Below are 19,705 nucleotides of genomic sequence, written 5' to 3'. Positions count from 1 at the left end.
GAGAGAACATCGATTAACCACCTCCTGCATGCCGCCCGCCGGGGATTGGGCCCACAACCTGGGCCTATGCCCTGACCAGGAATCAAACCAATGACCTCTTGGTGCATGGGTCACTGCTCAACCACTGAGCCACACTGGTCGGACTGTGTGTGTATTTTTACATGTCTGTCTCCACCTCTAGATTTTTTTTCAATTAAATTTCTTGGGGTAACATTGATTAACAACAGTTTATGAATTTCAGGTGTACAACTTTATAATACAGCATATGTGTACTCCATTGTATGCTCACCACCTGAAGTATAGTCTCCTTCTATCACCTTGGATTTTACCCCTTTTACCTCTTTGAAGTCCCCTTACCTAATTCCCCTCTGGTAGTGACTAAACAGTTGTCTGTGTCTATGACCTTGTTTTGGTTTATATACCACATATGAGTGAAATCATACGGTTCTTGTCTTTTTCCATCTGACTTATTTCACTTAGCATGCCACTATCAAGATCCATATTGTTGTGAATAGCAATATTTCTCTCTTTTTTTTTTATGACTGAGTAGTACTACATTATACATATATAAACCACATCTTCTTCATCCAGTCATCCATAAAGGGACACTTAGGTTATTTATATATCGTGGCCACCATGAATAATTATGCAGTGAACATAGGGGTATCTTTATGAATATGTGTTTTCAAATTTTGGGGGTGATAGATACCCAGAAAAGGAATTCTGGGTCATATGGTAGCTTTATTCTTTTTTTTTTTTTTTTTAAGAGAGCAAGGAAGGGAGCGAGAGATAAACACCCATGTGAAAGAAACATCAATTGGCTGCTTCCTGCACACCCCCTACAGGGGATCCAGCCTGAAACCCAGGCATGTGCCTTGACCTGTAATCGAACTAGGACAACACTCAATTCACTGAGCCACACCAACTGAGCTCAACTTCATTAAAAAAAAGAATGGAGCTACTGCCTGGTCGGTGTGGCTCAGTGGACTGAGCATAGTTCCATGGACTGAGAGGTCTGGGTTCAATTTTGGGGTCACAGCTCAATCCCCAGTACAGGGCATGTGGGAGGCAGCTGATCCATGTTTCTCTCACTTTGGCCCTGGCCGGTTTGGCTCAGCGGTTAGAGCATTGGTCTGCGGTCTGGAGAGACCTGGGTTCGGTTCCCGCTAAGGGCACGTACCTTGGGTGCAGTTTGTTCCCAGCCCTGGTTGGGTCGTGTGGGTGGCAACCACTTGATGTGTCCCTTTCACATCAATGTTTCTCTCTCTCCCTCCCACTTTATCTGAACAAAATATCAAAAAATGTCCTTGGGTGAGGATTAAAAAAAAAAAAGAATTACATGTTTCTCTCACTTTGGTGTTTCTATCTCTTCCTCTCTAAAAAATCAATTAAAAAACACATTCAGGACCTCTGGTCAAGATGGCGGCGTAGGTAAACGCGGTATCGTGTCCTCCCACAACCACATCAAAGTTACAACTAAACTACAGAACAACCATCATTCAAAACCGCCTGAAATCAAGCTGAATGGAAGTCCTACAACTACGGAATTAAAGCAGCAGCCATATCCAGACTGGTAGGAAGGGCAGCGGCATGAGGGGTGGCGCCGCAGCGACAGGCTTGTCCCACACCCAAGTGTGGCGGATAAGAATCAGGAGGCTCCCGCGGTTGGGAAGGTCCTTCCTGAGGACTGAGGGGTCCCCATCCCACACCAGGTGCCCCGCTCAGGGTTCCAGTGCCAGGAAGAGAAGTCCCCATAACTTCTGGCTGGAAAAACCAGCAGGAACTGAGGCTCAGGGAGGCTGAGGCGGCTGGAGCCCCAGGCAGCTCCTTAAAGGGCCCACGCACGGACTTGTCGGACTCTCTCCCTCTAAGCTTGGAGGGGAGGCAGCTCGAGGGGCACCAGAGACACACAGGGAAGAACTGAGCTGTTTGGCACTGGAGCGAGGGCTGGAGAGGGGGCTTTCTCTGGGACAAACGTGCTGTCAGAGGCCTTTGTTCCTTTGGTGAGCCCTTCCCTGGGGCGGCAGACAGCTGCCATATCTGGGACTCCAGCAACCTGGCTCACACTGGTTGCCCCGCCCTGGTGACTCCCTGAGGCCCCGCCCCACCCCACCCAACTTTCAGGCCCACCCAAGCTGTTGCCACTTGCTTAACCATAGGATTGCCCTGTCTTGGATCCTGTTTCAGGTTTTTCCTAAATTCTTTCAAACGAGCAGCATCTGGTCTCAGCGAGCCCCATACCTCTCATTAAGTAATACACTGAAACAAACATAAGGAGGCAGCCAAAATGAGGAGACAAAGACACAGGTCCCAAATGAAAGAACAGAACAAAACCCCAAGAAAAGAACTAAGCAAAATGGAGATAAGCAACCTAATATGCTGAGTTCAAAATACTGCTTATAAGGATGCTCAATGAAGTTAGTGAGAACCTCAGTGAACTTAGTGAGGGCCTCAAGAGCATAAAAAAGGACCAGTCAGAAATCATAGATACACAGAATTGAAGGAGGCATTAACTGAAATAATAATTTACACAGCTTCAATAATAGAGTACGTAAATCCAAGGAACAAACCATAGATTTGGAATATAAGGAAGAAAAAAATGCCCAATCAGAACAGCAAAAAGAAAAAAGAATCCAAAAAAATGAGGATAGTGTATGGAACCTCTGGGACAACTTCAAGCGTGCCAACATTCGCATCTTGAGGGTGCCAGAGGGAGAAGAGCGAGAACAAGAAATTGAAAACCTGTTTGAAACAATAATGGAAGAAAACTTTCCTAACTTGGTGAAGGAAACAGACATACAAGTTCAGGAAGCACAGAGAGTCCCAAACAAGATGAACCCCAAGAGGCCCACACCAAGACACATCATCATCAAAATGCAAAAGGTTCAAGACAAGGAGAGAATCTTAAAAGCAGCAAGAGAAAGGCAGCTAGTTACCTACAAGGGAGTTCCCATTAGGCTGTCAGCTGATTTCTCAAAAGAAACTTTGCAGGCCAGAAGGGAGTGGCAAGAAATAATTCAGAGTGATGAAAAGCAAGAACCTACAACCAAGATTACTCTATCCTGCAAAGCTGTCATTTAGAATTGATGGCCATATAAAAACTTTCCCAGACAAGAAAGAGTTAAAGGAGTTCATCACCACCAAACAGTTATTATATGAAATGATGAAGGGTCTTTTTGAAGAAAAAGATAAAATATATGAACAAACAAAATGGCAATGAATACATATCTATCAACAATAGAATCTAGAAACAAAATGAACAGGTAGAACAGAAACATTCTCATAGATACAGAGAACATTTTGTTGGTTGCCAGTTGGGAGGGGGTTGGGGGAATGGATGAAAAAGGTCAAGAGATTAAGAAGTACAAATTCATTGCTAGACTGACAAACCTCAAAGGGAAAGGGGTTGGGGGGTGGAAAGAAATAAACCAAAGAACTTAAATGCATAATCAATGGACACAGACAATAGTGTGGAAAAGGTAGGAGGGTGGCGGGAGTGGGGAGGTGGGGGTCAATGGGGGAAAAATATGGAACATCTGTAATACATTTTACATCCAACAATAAAGATTTTAAAAAATAAATAAATAAAAATAAAAAATGAAAAAATAAATAAATAAAATGAAAAACAAACAAACCACATTCAGCCCTGGCCAGTTTGGCTCAGTGGTAAGAGCATTAGCCCGCAGACCAGAGAGTCCTGGGTTTGGTTCCTGCTAAGGGCACGTTCCTCAGTTGCAGTTCGTCCCCAGCCTCGATTGGGGTCTTGTGGGTGGCAACCAGTTGATGTGTCTCTCTCACATTGATGTTTCTCTCTCTCTTGTCCTCCCTTTCTCCCTCCTGATCTATCTGAACATAAATGCAAAAATGTCCTCAGGCGAGGATAAAAAAAAGCACATTTAAATGAAGAAGTTGAATGTTTTATTAAAATTTCTTGTTTTCCTGCAAGACAGCTGCTTCACGGTATAAAAATAGCACCAGCAAACTCAGTAGATTGAAAAATTAAGATAGTATTGTTGCCCTGGCCGGTTTGGCTCAGCGGTTAGAGCGTCGGCCTGCGGTCCTGAGAGACCTGGGTTCGGTCCCCGCTAAGGGCGCGTACCTCGGTTTCAGTTTGTCCCTGGCCCTGGTCGGTTGTGCGGGTGGCAGCCACTCGATGTGTTCCTTTCGCGTCGATGTTTCTCTCTCTCTCTCTCTTCCTCTCTCTCCCTCCCACTCTACCTGAACAAAAAATGGAAAAATGTCCTCGGGTGAGGATAAAAAAAAAAAAAAAAAAGATAGTATTGTTCATCATCTGACACTAACAACTAACAAAAACTTTCCTCCATTGCCAGTTATTTGCAATGGAAAGATCATTAAGTATTTTGACCCAAATGCTGAGACGGATGTAAGGAAGTTACAATATTATATAAGGCTTAAGATAACAATATTAGCCTTGAGTCAAATAATATATATATTTTTAAATATATATTTTTTTCTTTATTGATTTTAGAGAGAGAGGAAGGGAGAAGGAGAGAGAGATAGAAACATCGATGAGAGAGAACATCAATTGGCCGCCTCCTGCAGGCCCCCACTGGGGATCAGGCCCACAACCTGGGCATGTGCCCTGACTAGGAATTGAACCAGCAAGCTCTTGCTGCAGGGTCGACGTTCAACCACTGAACCACACCAGCCGGGCGTCAAATAATATTTTATTTATTTATTTATTTATTTATTTATTTATTTATTTATTTATTTATTTATTGTTATTATTGTTGTTGTTGTTAATCCTCACCAGAGAATAGTTTTTCCATTGATTTTCAGAGAGATTGAAAGGGAGAGAGATAAAGAATCAGAAACATCGATGTTAGAGACACATGAATTAGTTGCCTCCTGCATGCGCCAAGTAGAGTTGGAATCAAACCTGCAATCCAGGTATATGTCCTTGACCAGGAATCAAACCCTCAACTCTTTGATACGCAGGCTAACTCTCTAACCACTGAGCCACAAGGGGCAGGGCAAATGGCATACTTTTTTTTTTTTAATTCTCACCCAAGGATATTTTTACATTTATCTTCAGACGGGGGGGGCGTGGGGGAGAAAGAAACATTGATGTGAGAGAGACACATTGATTAGTTGCCACCTGCATGGCCCCAGAGGGGTGGGGGACGAACTGCAACCGAGGTACGTGTCCTTGGTCAGAATCGAACCTGGGACTCTGGTTGGCAGGCTGATGCTCTAACCGCTGAGCCAAACTGGCCAGGGCAAATGTATAATTTTTGTAACTAGATTTTGCCACAGATAATTTCAGGAATTCTGAATATTGTAACTGGAGCCTAGCCTGAAAATCATAGGATGTTGTGAAAAAGATGCATATTGTTTTTATCTGCAATCATTATAAAGTTAAGGGGTATTTTCTTCCAATAGCATTGTTGTAGTTTCTTTTTCCATTGATATTACTGAAAGTTGCTATTTAAAACAATTTTTTTAATTGAATCTAGAGAAGAAGGGAGAGGGAGAGAGAGATAGAAACATTGATGAGAGAAAACATTGATTGGCTGCCTCCTGCATGTCCCCCACTGGGGATTTGGCCCATAACCTGGGCATGTGCTCTGTCTGGGAATCTAACCGGCAACCTCTTGGTGCATGGGTCAATACTCAGCCACTGAGCCACACTGGCCAGATGAAAGTTGATATTTTAAATCTTCTATCCACCACTAATTTAAGACAACTATGCTAGATTAAGTTATTTCATTCTACTTTATTTAGGGGGTTCCATTTTCACTCAGTAGATATTATGTATTTCTCATATGCTTCTTCACTCATTGGTTTATCTACTTCAGAGTAGTTAGTGTCATCTTGATCAGCCAACCATCTTCATAGCACAGTTTGTTAACGAATCCTGGATTTTCTGCAAGAGCTTCATTAATTTCAGTTACTTCTCCTGACAGAGGAGAACAGAGTTCAGTAGCAGCTTTCACACTTTCCAAAACACCAAACCCATCTTGTATGTTCAGTTTTGTCCCAATTTCAGGCAGACTGCAGTAAACAAAATCTCCCAAAGCTTCCTGTGCAGAATTGCTTATTCCCACTATTCCAACAACCATTTCCTGTTGTTACCCATTCATGCTTCTCTTCTCAGAATTTATGTGTGGAGAGCAGATCGAGCTGGTGCACAGTGTCTGGAGAGCACTCACCCTTAGGCCTCAGAGTTGTGGCAGGCAGGGTGCAGTGGGTGAGGCAGCATGCATAATGCAGGCCACAGCCTGCACCCTCCACACTGCTCAGAGCACCATGTTTGCAGGAGTGCCCATTCATTTTTTGAGGAACCTCCATACTGTTTTCCACAGTGGCCGCACCAATCTGCATTCCTAACAGTGCATGAAGGTTCCCTTTTCTCCACATCCTTGCCAATACTTGTTTGCTAATTTATTGATGATAGCCATTCTAACAAGTGTGAGGTGATACTTAATTGTGGTTTTAATTTTCATTTCTCTGATTGGTGACATTGAGCATCTTTTCATGTTTATTGGCCATCTGTATGTCCTCTTTGGAGAAGTGTCTATTCAAGGCCCTCTGCCCATTTTTATTTATTTTTTTATAGATTTATTTTTTAATTTTTATTTTTAACACCCCCCTCCCCCGAGGATATTTTCCCATCAGATACAGTGGGAGGGAGGAAGGGAGGAAGAGAGAGAGAGAGAAACATTGATGTGAGAGACACATTGATTGGTTGCCTCCCACATGACCCCAACTGGGGCCAGGATAAACCACAACTGGGGTATGTGCCCTTGGTCAGAATTGAACCCAGGACTCTAGTCCTCAGGTCAATGCTCTAACCCCTGAGCCAAACTGGCCAGGGCACTCTGCTCTTTTTTTTTTTTTTTTCCATTTTTTGTTCAAATAGAGTTGCAGGGAGAGAGAGAGAAAAACATCGACCTGTAAGGGACACATAGAGTGGCTGCCTCCTGCACAACCCCAACCAGGGCCTGGGACAAACTGCAACCGAGATATGTGCCATTAGTGGGAACCAAACCCAGGTCTCTCTGGACCGTGGGCCAATGCTCTAACCGCTGAGCAAAACTGGCCAGTGCCCTCTGCCCATTTTTAAAGTGTGAGTATTTGTTTTCCTGTTGAGTTGTATGAGCTCTTTATGTATCGTGGCTATTAACCCCTTGTCGGAGGTATCATTTGTAAATGTCTTTTCCTATTCAGTTGGTTTTCTTTTTGTTTTTTGGTGGTTTCTTTGGCTGTGCAGCTTTATAGTTTGATGTAGTCCCATTTGCTTATTTTTTCTTTTCCTTCTCTTGCTTTTGAGATCAAATTCACAAAAAGCCTATGAGACCAAGGTCAATAAGTTTAGTGTCTAAGTTTTCTTCTATGTGTTTTGTTGTTTTAGGTCTTACATTTAAGACTTTAATCTGCTTTGAGTTCATTTTTGTGTATAGTGTCAGCAGTCTAGTGTCATTCTTTTGCATGTGGCTTTCCAGTCTTCCCAATGCCATTTATTGGAGACTTTCCTTTCTCCATTGTGTTTTTGGCTCTTTTGTCGAAAATGAGTTGCCCAGCCCTGGCGGGTTTGGCTCAGCAGTTGGAGTGTTGGCCCCGGACCAGAGAGCCCCATGTTCGGTTCCTGCTAAGGGCACATACCTCGGTTGCAGTTTGTCCCTGGCCCCAGTTGGGGTCATGTGGGTGGCAACCACTTGATGTGTCTCTCTCACACATCGATGTTTCTCTCTCTCTCTCCCCCCCCCCCTCTATCTGAAGATAAATGCAAAAAACAAAAACAAAAACAAAAAGTTGCCCAGAATTGAACCCGGGACTCTGGTCCTCGGGTCAATGCTCTAACTCCCGAGCCAAACTGGCCAGGGCACTCTGCCCTTTTTTTTCTTCTTCCATTTTTTGTTCAAATAGAGTTGCAGGGAGAGAGAGAGAGAGAGAGAGAGAAACATCGACGTGTAAGGGACACATGGAGTGGCTGCCTCCCGCACAACCCCAACCAGGGCCTGGGACAAACTGCAACCGAGGTATGTGCCCTTAGTGGGAATTTATTTCTGGACTCTCAATTCTGTCACATTGCTGTATGTCTGTTTTTCTGCCAATACTAGGCTGTTTATCGATTGTGACTTTGTAGTATAGTTTGGAGTTAGGAAATGTGATGCCCTTGGTTATTCATGGTACCTGATGGATTGTTTCTCCATGCATTTGGGCCAATGAATTCTTGTTTAGATACTCTTGCTCTTAGCAGTTCAGTAGATTGATAAGTAGAGGTCTTTTCTCATCCAATAGGAGGTGCTGTAGCACAAGTTTTTTTTCTCTTACTTCTTCTCAGTCTACTGGGTTCCACCTCTACGGGAATTGGATGCAGTGGGTGGGCGAGGGAAAATGCGTTCTCTAGTCTTCAGCTTTTCTGCCTTATTAGTAGTGGTGGACCTTAGTCCATAGCTGCCACACGACTGTGCCATGTCCCTGCCCGTCACTGGGTTTAGCTGCTCTAGGTGCTGGCTACTAAGGCCAGAATGTGGCTTCTGCCCTTCCTATCTGCCAGCTGCCATGTGGGGGCTACAGCCTGACTCTTCCACTGTAGGGTTGTGGTGGGCACTGGCCTTCATCTTGTGGCCCTATTTCTGCCCTTCCTTGTCCCGTCTCCCCTGCTTGTTTTGATATGCCACCTTCAGATATTCCCATATACAATCTCTCAGGCTATCTGTGTGCTGAGCAGGGTCCTTTGTGGAGTTATAGTCGTCTGACTTTAAGGGAGGGATAAAGGGGTCTTTTCACTCTGCCATGATGCTGATGTCACTCCTCAGATATATTTCTAGTAAAACCATTAACCATTACAAAAATACATAAAACATGGGAATTGGGGCATGTTTTCTTTTACTTCAGGCTGCAATATGGCTTGGAACAGCCGTGTCTACCCTGCATGTGTTAAATATTAGCAAAGATTTAAGAATACTCATTTATCTCACAATTCACCACATATTTAAGTGACAGACATGTTCATCTATGTCTGAAAAAACATCATGAATATTATAATGGCAAATGACAGGAAATGAATGTCCCTGGCTAACTGATTAGCTAACAAATGTTGGTACCAAGCAGCTGTTAAAAACTGAGCATGGCCCGGCCGGTGTGGCTCAGTGGTTGAGTGTCGACCCATGCACCAAGAGGTTGCTGGTTCAAGTCCCGGTCAGGGCACATGCCCAGGTTGTGGGCCTAATCCCTAGTGGGGGGCATGCAGGAGATGGCCAATTGATGTTCTCTCTCATCGATGTTTCTATCTCTCTCTCCTTCTCTAAAATCAATAAAGAAAAAAAATTAAACAAAAAAAATTGAGGATGCTGCACTGTCCCATGCACTGAAGGGTCTCATGTTCGATTCCTAGTCAGGACACATACCCAGGTTGTGGGTTGGATTCCTGGTTGAGGTATGTACAGGAGGCAACCAATCGATGTTTTGCACAATGATGTCTCTCTCCCTCCCTCCCTCTTTCTAAAAATCAATGAAAAACATGTCCTCCAGTGAGGATTTAAAAAAAACCAGGATGCCTAGCTGGTATGGCTCAGTGGTTGAATGTCAACCCATGCACCAAGAGGTTGCTGGTTTGATTCCAGGTCAGGGCACATGCCCAGGTTGTGGGCCTAATCCCCAGTGGGGGGCATGAAGGAGGCACCCAGTTGATGTTCTCTCTTTTTTTAATTCTCACCCGAGGATATTTTTGCATTTATCATCAGATAGAGTGGGAGGGAATGAGGGAGGGAGAGGAGAGAGAGAAACATCTATGTGATAGAGCTACATTGACTGGTTGCCTCCCACACAACCTGACCAGGGCTGGGGATGAACTGCAACCGAGGTATGTGCCCTTGACTGAAATCAAACCCACGACTCTTTGGTCCATGGGCGGACCCTCTAACTGCTGAGCCAAACTGACCAGGGCTCTCATCGATGTTTCAATCTCTCTCTCAAATCAATAAAGAAAAAAAAAAATGAGGATGCTGTGTTAAGTGGCCTGGGCTCCAGGAAATAAACCTTAGGTGTACAGAGTATATGCAGAAAGGTATGTAGCAAATGCCACTACAGGTGTTTAAAATATAAGGCTGTTACGGCCTTACTGGTGTGGCTCAGTGGATTAAGCGTAGTCCTATGGACTGAGAGGTCTCTTTGATTTCCACGTCAGGGCACATGCCTGGGTTGTGGGTTCAATCCCTGGGGTGGGGATTGGGAGGGTTGGGAGCCTGCAGGAGGGAGCCAATCCATGTTTCTCTCTCATATTGATGTTTCTATCTTTCTCTCAAAAAAATAAATTAAAAAATATTTTTAAAAAAAAGTAAAGTAAAATATAAGGCTGTTACGGACAGAATATGTGCCCCTGAACCTCAGTGTGGCTGTCTGGAGATGGATCCTCTAAGGATGTAATGAGGTTAAATGAGATCAGGAGGGTGGGTCCCTGGTCCCCTGGGTTTAGTATTGTTCTAAGAGACACCAGAGAGCCTACTTGCTCTCTCTTCCTCTGCTCAGGCATCAAGGTGAGGCTCTATGAGGACACAATGGCAAGACAGCTATCTGCCAGCCAGGAATTGGGTTCTTACAGAAACCAATCCTGTCAGAACCTTGATCTCAGACTTCCAGTCTCCACTACTGTGAGAAAATTTAAACTACTCTAGATATCTAAATTCTGTTGTTTAAGCCACCCAGTCTGTGGTGTTTTGTTGACAGCACAGATATTTCACAAATATGCTATATATCTGCATAGAATGTTTCTCGAATTTTTAAGAACTTGACAAGAGTTGGAGAGAACTGGGCAGGGGCACCAGGGAAGGAATGGATTATGCCATAATCCTTGTGTACCTGCTCGTTTTTGTATCCTTTATGTGATGTTTTAACACATCTGTAAGTTCTGATATTCCTCCTTTGAAAACAAGAGAGCCTAATTCTCCTCCCCTTGATTGTGGGCTGGACTCAGGGATGTGGTCCTAACGAATGGAATGCACAGTGAGAATAGAATAGAGGAAATGGAGTGAGACTTCTGAGGATAACTCATAAAAGACACGTGGCTTCTGCCTGTTCACTCTGGAACCACTTCCTGGGGAGAGTGGCAGGGGAGCTATCAGCCACATTGTGAGGATGCTCAAGCAGTGCTGTGGACAAGACACATGAAGAGGAGCTAAGGCTTGGTGACAAAAGCCACACTAGGGAGCCATCCTAGAAGTGGCTCCTCCAGCCTGTCTCGCCTTCAAATGAAGCAGCCCCTTGACTGCAGCCTCATGAGAGATTCCGAGCCAGGACAAACCAGCTAAATTACTCCCAAATTCTTGGCCCACAGAAACAGAAAATAATGTTTGTCATGGGGCAATTTCTTAAGGTAGCAGTAGATAAACACTTTGCAGGAATTAGTCATTAAATACCTTAAATAACCAATTTCTGCCAGCCACTGGGAAACTCCAGTATTTGCAAAATTTTGAAGCTGAGGGGACCCCTGGGTCACCAGAGCCACCAGATTACCAAGTCTCCAGCATCACCACATCCAGTCAGGGCAGGTTGCAGAGTAAGGTTTAATGCATTCATACATCAAAGTTACGTTCAGAAACATGGAAAGTCCAAAGTCACACTGTGGATCTCTTCAAGATCCATGCAGAGGGCTGGGGGTGTTCCAGACGCAGCAGGTACTGAGATGGAAGCTGTCGCCACCAATCACCTGGAGGGGGAGTAAGGAAGGGTGAGTAGAAGGCTCCTGGCTCCAGTTCTTTTTTTTTTTTTTTAATCCTTACCCGAGGGTATTTTACATTTATCTTCAGACAGAGTGGGAGGGAGAGACAGAGAAACATCGATGTGAGAGAAACATATCGATTGGTTGCCACCTGCATGACCCCAACCAGGGCCGGGGAAGAACTGCAACTGAGGTATGTGCCCTTGGCTGGAATCGAACTCTGTACTCTGGTCCTCAGGCCAACACTCTAACTGCTGAGCCAAACTGGCCAGGGCCTGGCTCCAGTTCTTACAGAAAAAGAGGCATTGAGCCACGAGGAGGAACACAGATGCTACAGTCAGGTTCCAAAACCAGATATAGCTGTGCCATCTAGGAGCTGCATGGCTAGGGCCTCAGGTACTCATCTGTGGTGTGGGGTAAAGCCATGCACACTCAGGACTGTCATGTGGGGCAGCAAGCTAACAACATGGGCAGCACAGTGATGGTCATGCTGGGGACTAATGGACAAATCTGAGGAGTCATTACTGCTCACAGCAGTCTATCCAGGGATGCCAGTGGCTGTGGGCTAACCTCCACTGTCCCCATCTGTAAAATGGCATCCCTTTGTCCTGCTCAGGGCTAGGCAGATTGAAATGGCAAGCAGGGTGCGTGATCAGTCTCCAAGATGGAGCACTGAGGAGCAGTGCCCATTCCTGTTCTACAAACTGGGGCTGCCAGCTGGCAGCTCTGTGCCAATGAGCAGGAGGTACCTGGAGAGCCTAACAAGAGCTCTGCCTACTGACAGGATTCTCTAGGGTGAACAGTCCAGGTGAGCCTCCCAGCCTCGGTGCCCCAGACCTGGAAGCGTGAGAACCCACTTTGTGGAAGCACACTCCGCCTTGCGGGAATCATGGGGTTTACCTGCCAGAAGCCGCTAAACTTACCAGAGGGCTCTGAGGAGGGTCAGTTTAATTAGTTGTCCTTCTTAAACTTGCCATTGATGTAGGGCACCCAGTCCAGAACCAGCCGCCAGTCAGTGGCCCACACTAGCCCGACGGTGCCCACAGTGCCCCACATGCCCACCGTGGGAATCCTGTGAGAGGACAATGGAGGTCAGGCCCTGTTGGGGTCTCGTCCTCCTGGTAGCACATGTGGGTCTCTCCCCCATCCCCAGCTACAGTAATATAAAGTATCCACCATGCACTGGCCCCTGCCCAGCGTGTGAACACATCCTGCTGATGATCCTGCAGGGTGGGCACAGGCAGAACACCCTGAATGGACTCCACTGCTATCTGCTTTCATATTGGGATCTGCCTAAGATTTTGAGGAATTTGCTACTAAACAAACAAACAAACAAACAAACACAAGCTTGTAACCCCAAAACAAACAAACCCAAGCCTGCAGGCACCATATTTACTGTTTACAGTTCTGCAATGGCCTAGAAGGAGGCAGGGTCTATGCTTTACAGATGAGAACAGGCACAGAGAGGGTGAGTCACTCCCTTGAGGACACACAATCTTATACTATAGATCTCGTTTACTTTCTCTTGTCCACTGACTAGAACACCAGCCACAAAGGTTTCCTTTATTGCTGTCTCTGGCACCCAACAGTGCTATGTGCTAGCACATAGTTGGGTGCTCAATAAGTGATTGCTAACTGAAAGTCTGGATGAGGTTGTCACTGCTCTGACCAAGCCCATGAGAATGGACCAGGTGAGCTGAGCTGGGGAAGTCGGACGGAGCCAACAGGTGGAGGGATTGCATGGGCGCTGATTGTTGTCACAGAATGCCCAGGGACAGCCTTCACCGTCCTGGGCTCAGGTCATCCCAGATGTCATCACCATCAGTGTCCACTTGAAGGTCCCTGCCAGAGGCACTGTCCAGAGGCAGCTCCCACTTCTCTCTCCCTGCCTGAGCTCAGGGACACGACTGCCAAATAAGTGTAGGCTCCTCTTAGCGTCTCACACTGTCACCCAATCCCAACCACCTCCCACAAGGGGGCAGGGGCGGGGGCGGCCGGGAGTCTCATACTCCCTGTTCAAGATCATTAAAAAAGTAAAAAGCAAAGCCGAGAATGTACAGGATCAGTTTTTAGGCCCGAAGAGCTGAACCGAGGGTGCTGGGTGGGGACAGGGTGAGCGCCTCCTGGGTGGGCACCGTGGCGACCTCCAGGTAGAGTTGGGGAAACAGGCTCAGAAGCGGTTCGGCTACGAGGCCGGGAACTCCGTCTGTGCCTCAGTTTCCTTATCTCTGTGGGCTAGCACGATTGGGGGTCTGGGGGTGACGGTGCGCGCAATGATGGGAGGCCGCACGGCGGTGGCTCGGGTCGGGGAGGGCGGCGCGGACCGGGGTGCGGAGGGTGGAGGCCACGACCTCACCAGTTCTTGGCCAGTTCGAGGTAGCGCGGGCCCAGGAACTTGCTCAGCATCGCGTCGCGGTCGGCAGCTCAGGGTGACCCGAGTTCTGCCCGGCCGGGACTTTTACGTAGGCGCGCAGAGACGCCCCGCCCCGGGTCAACAATTCACGCGATATCCGGAACCCTCGGCTACTGCGCGCGCAGACCCGGAATACAGTAACAGTAATTTCCGGGGCGGGGAGGGTGACGTTTAGACGCAGGTGAGAGTGGGCGGGCTTGCGGGCATGTGACCCAGGACCACCAGTTCAGTCTCAGTGCGGGCTGTTCCAGTGACTCTTAGCCCCGCGGCCTCCGGCAACGAATGGCGGCCTGTGGCATTTGGCCGGCGGCTTCGTGTTTTCACTACGTGCCAGACTTGATCTACAATTAACGAAACTGAGGCCAAGCGAGGAGGGGTTTTTCCCAGAGTCGCCAGGAGGGGCAGGGTGCGATATGAATCCACTTCTAGCGGAGTCGGGCTGTTACTGACCCGCTGTCCATAGGGCCTTGGCCAAAAGCCAGAGCTTACCCGAACCTGTTTGCTCCTCGCGATTGTCTGTTGGAAATTTTCTGCACGTTTCCGTTTGCAACTTTGGTACTTCCTTCACCTGGCGGCGGAGGGCAGCGAGATCCAGGTGCAGAGAACACCCGAGTCCCCGATAGATGCGCCGCCCGGCCAGGCCCTCCCCTTCTCGTCTGACCGCCGCCCAGGCTCGCTCGGGCCCAGCGTCGGAGGCAGGGGGCCTGGAGGTAAGCCCAGGACGCCGTGGGTGTGCTCCTAAACCCTGCCGTGGCCTCCTGGGATCTGCTCCCAGCGCCCTCAACCCTCCGCCCTCAGGGCCTGCAGGTTCCGACCTGATCCTGGCCCTGGCCTGGGAGCCGGCAATAATATGTAGTATATAGTACTATGGTCTGGTTTCTCATTCTTTTCAGTTGCTCCAGTTTTTGAGTTTAGTAGAGTGTAAGAGAGAACCTAAAAATGTCTCTGCCCTTGATGAAAACTTAAAAAGTGGGAAATAGAGGCCATTATAATTATTGTTGAGAGCGAGGAGGAGAAAGACAGATTACAGCTGCCTGAAAAGACACAAAGGCGCGGAGGACTGGGGCTACAGGTCCTGGATCCAGCAGTTCCTGAAGCCTCACCTCTAAGATTGCTCCTTTTCCATGACATATTACAATTCACAAGGCAGAATGCTTTTCCTTTTAAGTGATAACAACAACCAGTTTATGAGAAAAGTTTGATGGCATGTTGTAGAGCTTCAGGCATGGCTGGATTCAGGAGTCTAGCAATAACGTTATGAATCTCTTCTCAGCTCTTTCTTGTGTCACCCTCATTCTCTGGCAAATTCTTTCTGGGCAGCATGGCCTGCAAAGTCCGGGTTCATATTCCAGCAGCCCTTGCAAGAAGTTATCTCTTTCCCAATAACTGCAGAAAGTGTCCCAAAGTTGGTTCTTGTTAGCATGCTGTGGAAACAGGGCAGAGTCAGCTCTTCCCATATTGAGGACATGGCTGAAACAGGAAGAAGAGGATACCCAAAAGAGAATAACCAGGATTCTGTAACCAGAGGAGATAGTGGGTAGCAGGAACTGCCGACCTTCCTCCCACCCTGTTGATCCTTTGCTCAGGCCTCCTGGATTCCCTGTGGGTTCCTATTTGCCCCTTGGGGGAAGCCGAACTCCTTTCTTGTTTTTACTGATGAGAAATTCATGTAACATAATTAACCATTAAAATGTACAGTGCATTGGCATTTCGTGCATTCACAAGGTTGTGCAACTACCACCTCTCTTTAGTTCCAGAACATTTTCATCTCTCCTAAAAGAAGCCCTATTCCCATCAGCAGTCACTCCCCATCCCTTCCCAGCCCCTGACAATTATGAATCCACTTCCTGTCTCTGTGGGTTTGCCTGTTCTGGACATTTCACATAAATGGAATAACACTGTGTAGCTTAGTTTATCTGGCTTCTCACTGAGCATCACGTTTTCAAGTTTCATCCACGTTGTAGCATCAGTGCGTCACTCCTTTTATTTTCTTTATAGTTAACAGTCAATATTTTATATTAGTTTCAGGTGTACAGCATCGTCAAGACAATTTATGAAGTGATTCCCTCTCCCACAAAAGTCTAGTACCCACCTGGCACCATAAGTAGTTATTACAAGCACTTCACTTCTTTTCATGGCTAAGTAATATTCTAGTGTCTGGATGGACACATTGTGTTTGTCCATTCATCTGTGGATGCATTCTTTTTAAATATCTACTTTATTGACATATTTGACATACAAAAACACACATATTTAAAACATACAAGTTAGTATTTGGACATGTGCATATCTATGAAATCATCACCACCACTGCGACAATGAACACCTTCCCTGCTCCCCTTCCAGCCTCAGCCACTACTTATCTGCTCTCTGCTGCTATTAATTAGTCTGCATTTTCTAGACTTTCCTATTAAGGGAGTAATACAGTATGTTCTCTTTGGTGTCTGGCATAAGTATTCTGAGAGTCATCCAACTGTTGCATCTGTCAGCGGTTTCAGTTTGTTCCTTCTATTGCTGTGTCATATTCTGTGGTGTTCGTGGACCTACGTGTTCACTCACCTGGTGAAGGACATGTTGGTTTCCAGGTCTTTTCGGTTACAAATGAAGCTGCGACGCATGATTGTGTCCAGGTAGAACATGTGTCTCGGTTTCTTTTGGGTGGGTGTCTGGGAGTGGAGGGTCTGGCTCATAGGGAAGTATATATCTAACTGTCGAAGAAATTGCCAAACTCCTTAAAAAATTGTTGAATAGATGTATATAACATTATACTAGTTTCAGGTGTGCCATCACTGTTTTCTGAAGTAGCTGCAGCCATCCACCAGTCACCAGAGTCCTGTAGTGTTTGCATGTTTTACCATTTTATTTTATTTTATCCTCACCCATGGACTTTTTTTTTCCATTTATCTTCAGATAGAGTGGGAGGTAGAGAAGGGGGAAGAGAAAGAGAAACATCGATGCAATAGACACATAGAGTGGTTGCCACCCACACGACCCCACCTGGGCTGGGGACAAACTGCAACCGAGGCATGTGCCCTTAGTGGGAATGAACCTGGGACTCTCTGGTCTGAGGGCCGACGCTCTAACCACTGAGTGAAACTGGTCAGGGCTGTTTTACCATTTTGAAAAGGACCCTCACTATATTCGTTTCCCGTGGCTGCCATAACAACTGACCACTCACCAGCTGACTTGAAACAACAGGAATTTAACCTCCCCCAGTTCTGGGGCCAGAAGTCCAAGATCAAAGTGTCACAGGGCTGTGCTCCCTCAGGAGGCTCCAGGGGAGGGTCCTTCCTGCCTGTCCCCGCTTCTGGGGGTTCCAGTGTCCCTGAGCTTGTGGCCACATTACTGTAGTCTCTGCCTCGTTTGTTCCATGGCTTCTCTCTCCTGTTCTGTCTCTTATAGGGACATTGTAATTGATTTGAGGCCCACCATGATAATGTAAAGTGACTTCATCTCAGATGCTTCCTTTGATTACATCTGCAAAGCCTGTTTTCAAATGCAGGAAGTCACATTATTGTACTTAACAGATGTCATGGTTTTTGTTTGACCAGGGAACTCCTCAAATGATTAAATCATCTTCATTCTTTTTTTTAAATTTAATTTTGTTGACATTTATTTTGTTGAATTTACTCCTGGCCCCGTAAGTTTTTGTTTCTTCATTTCCTCTTGTAAGTCATCATTCTTCAGGAATTATTCATTCACAGAGCAGACCACTATTTCATATCTTAAATCCCAGGGCTCTCATGCATTCTTTGTGGGCCTTACTTAGGTGTCCACAGTGCTCTTTTCTCATGTTGCACACATCACATGCCTGCTTGGTCTCTGGGCATGAGAGCAGGGCTTCAGAGGCTTCTCCTGTGTCTCAGAAGGCACATGGGCCATCAGACCTGGCATTTTTTAGGTCCCAGTTGTCACATTTTTTACAAATTGAAGGCAAGGTCTCCCACAAGCAAAATGGTTACTGTTTATTTTGGTGGACTGGAACTGAACCCACCATATTTCTGAGGTCTGCCTGTAAGGCTTTGTTCATAGGTTCCAGGTGCCACCGTTGCCTGGGTCTTCCTGTCTTAGTCTGGCATGTCCCTTCCCTGGCCCTGTGTGTTTGCCTCCTGAGAGCCAGAAGGACTCCCCTGGGGCCTGGGCAAAGGCGTGCAACAGGCACCCGGTGAACCACACACTGACATAACCACTGTCAAGATGTGGATATACCCATCATTCCATTCTGTGCCCCATCCTCTGCCCATAGGATTTCTCTGAGCTGAGCCAAGCAGATTTTCCTTCCAGAAATTTCCATGGAGCCAGTTCTTGTTGGGAGAGGGGATACGTCACTCAGTGAGGATTTAGGCACCTTTAGATGTACTTTTAAACAGTTTTGTTGAGATATAAGTCACATACTATGGCGTTCACCCATTTAATGTGCACAATTTCATGGGTTTGGGTATACTGCATTATTAATTTTAAAAATTTAATACACAGCATCTCTGGAAGCAACTTTTCCACGAGCCAATCCCAGTCCCAAATTACCAGGAGCCCCTATTACAAGTGCAGGCTCTGGCCTCATGTGGAGCTTTGGTTCTAGGAGAAATCACAGTGGGCGTCTTTTCCTGGTCAGTGGCTTTGCTGGCCTCGCTCACCCAACCCTTCAGATCCCTGTTATGGCTGAATTGTGTGCCTCTTCCAAAATACATGTGAAGTCCTGACCCCAAGTACCAGTGAACAGGATCTTAAGTAGAAAGATGGTCCTTGCAAACGTCGTTAAGATGAGGTTGTATGCGCTGGCTGGTTTTACTCAGTGGTTAGAGCATCACCCCCGCGGACCAGAGAATCCCGGGTTCTGTTCCCACTAAGGGTATATAGCTCGGTTGCAGTTTGTCCTCAGCCCCGGTTGGGGTCGTGAGGGTGGCAACCACTCAATGTCTCTCTCACATAGATGTTTCTTTCTCTTCCTCCATCTCTCACTCCTGTCTATCTTAACATAACTCTCCCTCCAGCTCTATCTGAACATAAATGCAAAAATGTTCTCGGGTGAAGATAAAAAAAAACATGAGGTTGTACCAGAGCAGGGTGGCCCTGATGCAGTGACAGGTGTCTTTGTAAGAGGGACATTTGGACACAGACACACGGGAGAGAGAGAAGCCATGTGAAGATAGAGGCAGAGACTGGAGTGAGGGGGCAACAAACCCAGGAGTCTGAAGACTCTGGAGGGAGCGTAGCCCTGTGACACCACCACCACCACCACCACCACCACAGTGTGTGGCATTTTGTTAGGGCTGCCTTAGGACACTCACACCCCAGGAGCCTGGGCATCCTGAGGAGCCCCACAACCCCACTGCCATCTTTACAGGATGCAAACTCAGGCCATTCAATAAGCCGTTCCTTCACATTTGAGGCCAGGAGCCCTGAGTTCAGGGTGCTTTTTTTGTCTCTCCCTACCCTCTTCACTGCTAAGCACACAGCCGCTGAGAAATAGTGAGACAGCCGAGCATTGTCATATGTCACATTTATTGCTACAGTGCTGTTATGTACAGGACAGGTCTCCATACTGACTTTAAAGGGGCTCATTTAAAATTTCAAAAGAATCCACCCAGCTGTGTGGATACTTATAT

At 46.5% G+C, this 19,705-nt stretch overlaps 1 protein-coding gene and 2 pseudogenes across 1 annotated transcript; all 3 read right to left on the bottom strand.

The window, feature by feature from the left end:
- Window positions 1-5,757: 5,757 nt before the first annotated feature.
- LOC118643913 lies at window positions 5,758-8,588 on the bottom strand (annotated as a pseudogene).
- Window positions 8,589-11,512: 2,924 nt separating this feature from the next.
- On the bottom strand, window positions 11,513-14,203 carry LOC118615755 (cytochrome b-c1 complex subunit 10). The gene is made up of 3 exons (XM_036240955.1): window positions 14,043-14,203; window positions 12,610-12,758; window positions 11,513-11,674 (listed from the first exon to the last, which is right to left on the bottom strand). The coding sequence occupies exons 1-2, from the start codon at window positions 14,090-14,092 to the stop codon at window positions 12,638-12,640; spliced, it is 171 nt and encodes a 56-aa protein (XP_036096848.1). The 5' UTR covers window positions 14,093-14,203; the 3' UTR covers window positions 11,513-11,674; window positions 12,610-12,637.
- A 3,537-nt stretch (window positions 14,204-17,740) lies between these two features.
- Window positions 17,741-18,339, bottom strand: LOC118643733 (annotated as a pseudogene).
- Window positions 18,340-19,705: the final 1,366 nt, after the last annotated feature.

The sequence above is a fragment of the Molossus molossus genome, unplaced genomic scaffold (genome assembly GCF_014108415.1).
Source record: "Molossus molossus isolate mMolMol1 unplaced genomic scaffold, mMolMol1.p scaffold_m16_p_4, whole genome shotgun sequence".
Classification (NCBI taxonomy): Eukaryota; Metazoa; Chordata; class Mammalia; order Chiroptera; family Molossidae; genus Molossus; species Molossus molossus.
Note: the sequence above shows the minus strand (reverse complement) of the source record. Positions and strands in the feature narration are given on the sequence as shown.

Coding starts and splice junctions, on each gene's coding strand:
- LOC118615755 (XM_036240955.1), bottom strand. CDS start 14,092: ATGCTGAGCAAGTTCCTGGGCCCGCGCTACCTCGAACTGGCCAAGAAC. Junction 12,759..14,042: donor CTCGAACTGGCCAAGAACTG/GTGAGGTCGTGG, acceptor GTCCTCTCACAG/GATTCCCACGGTGGGCATGT.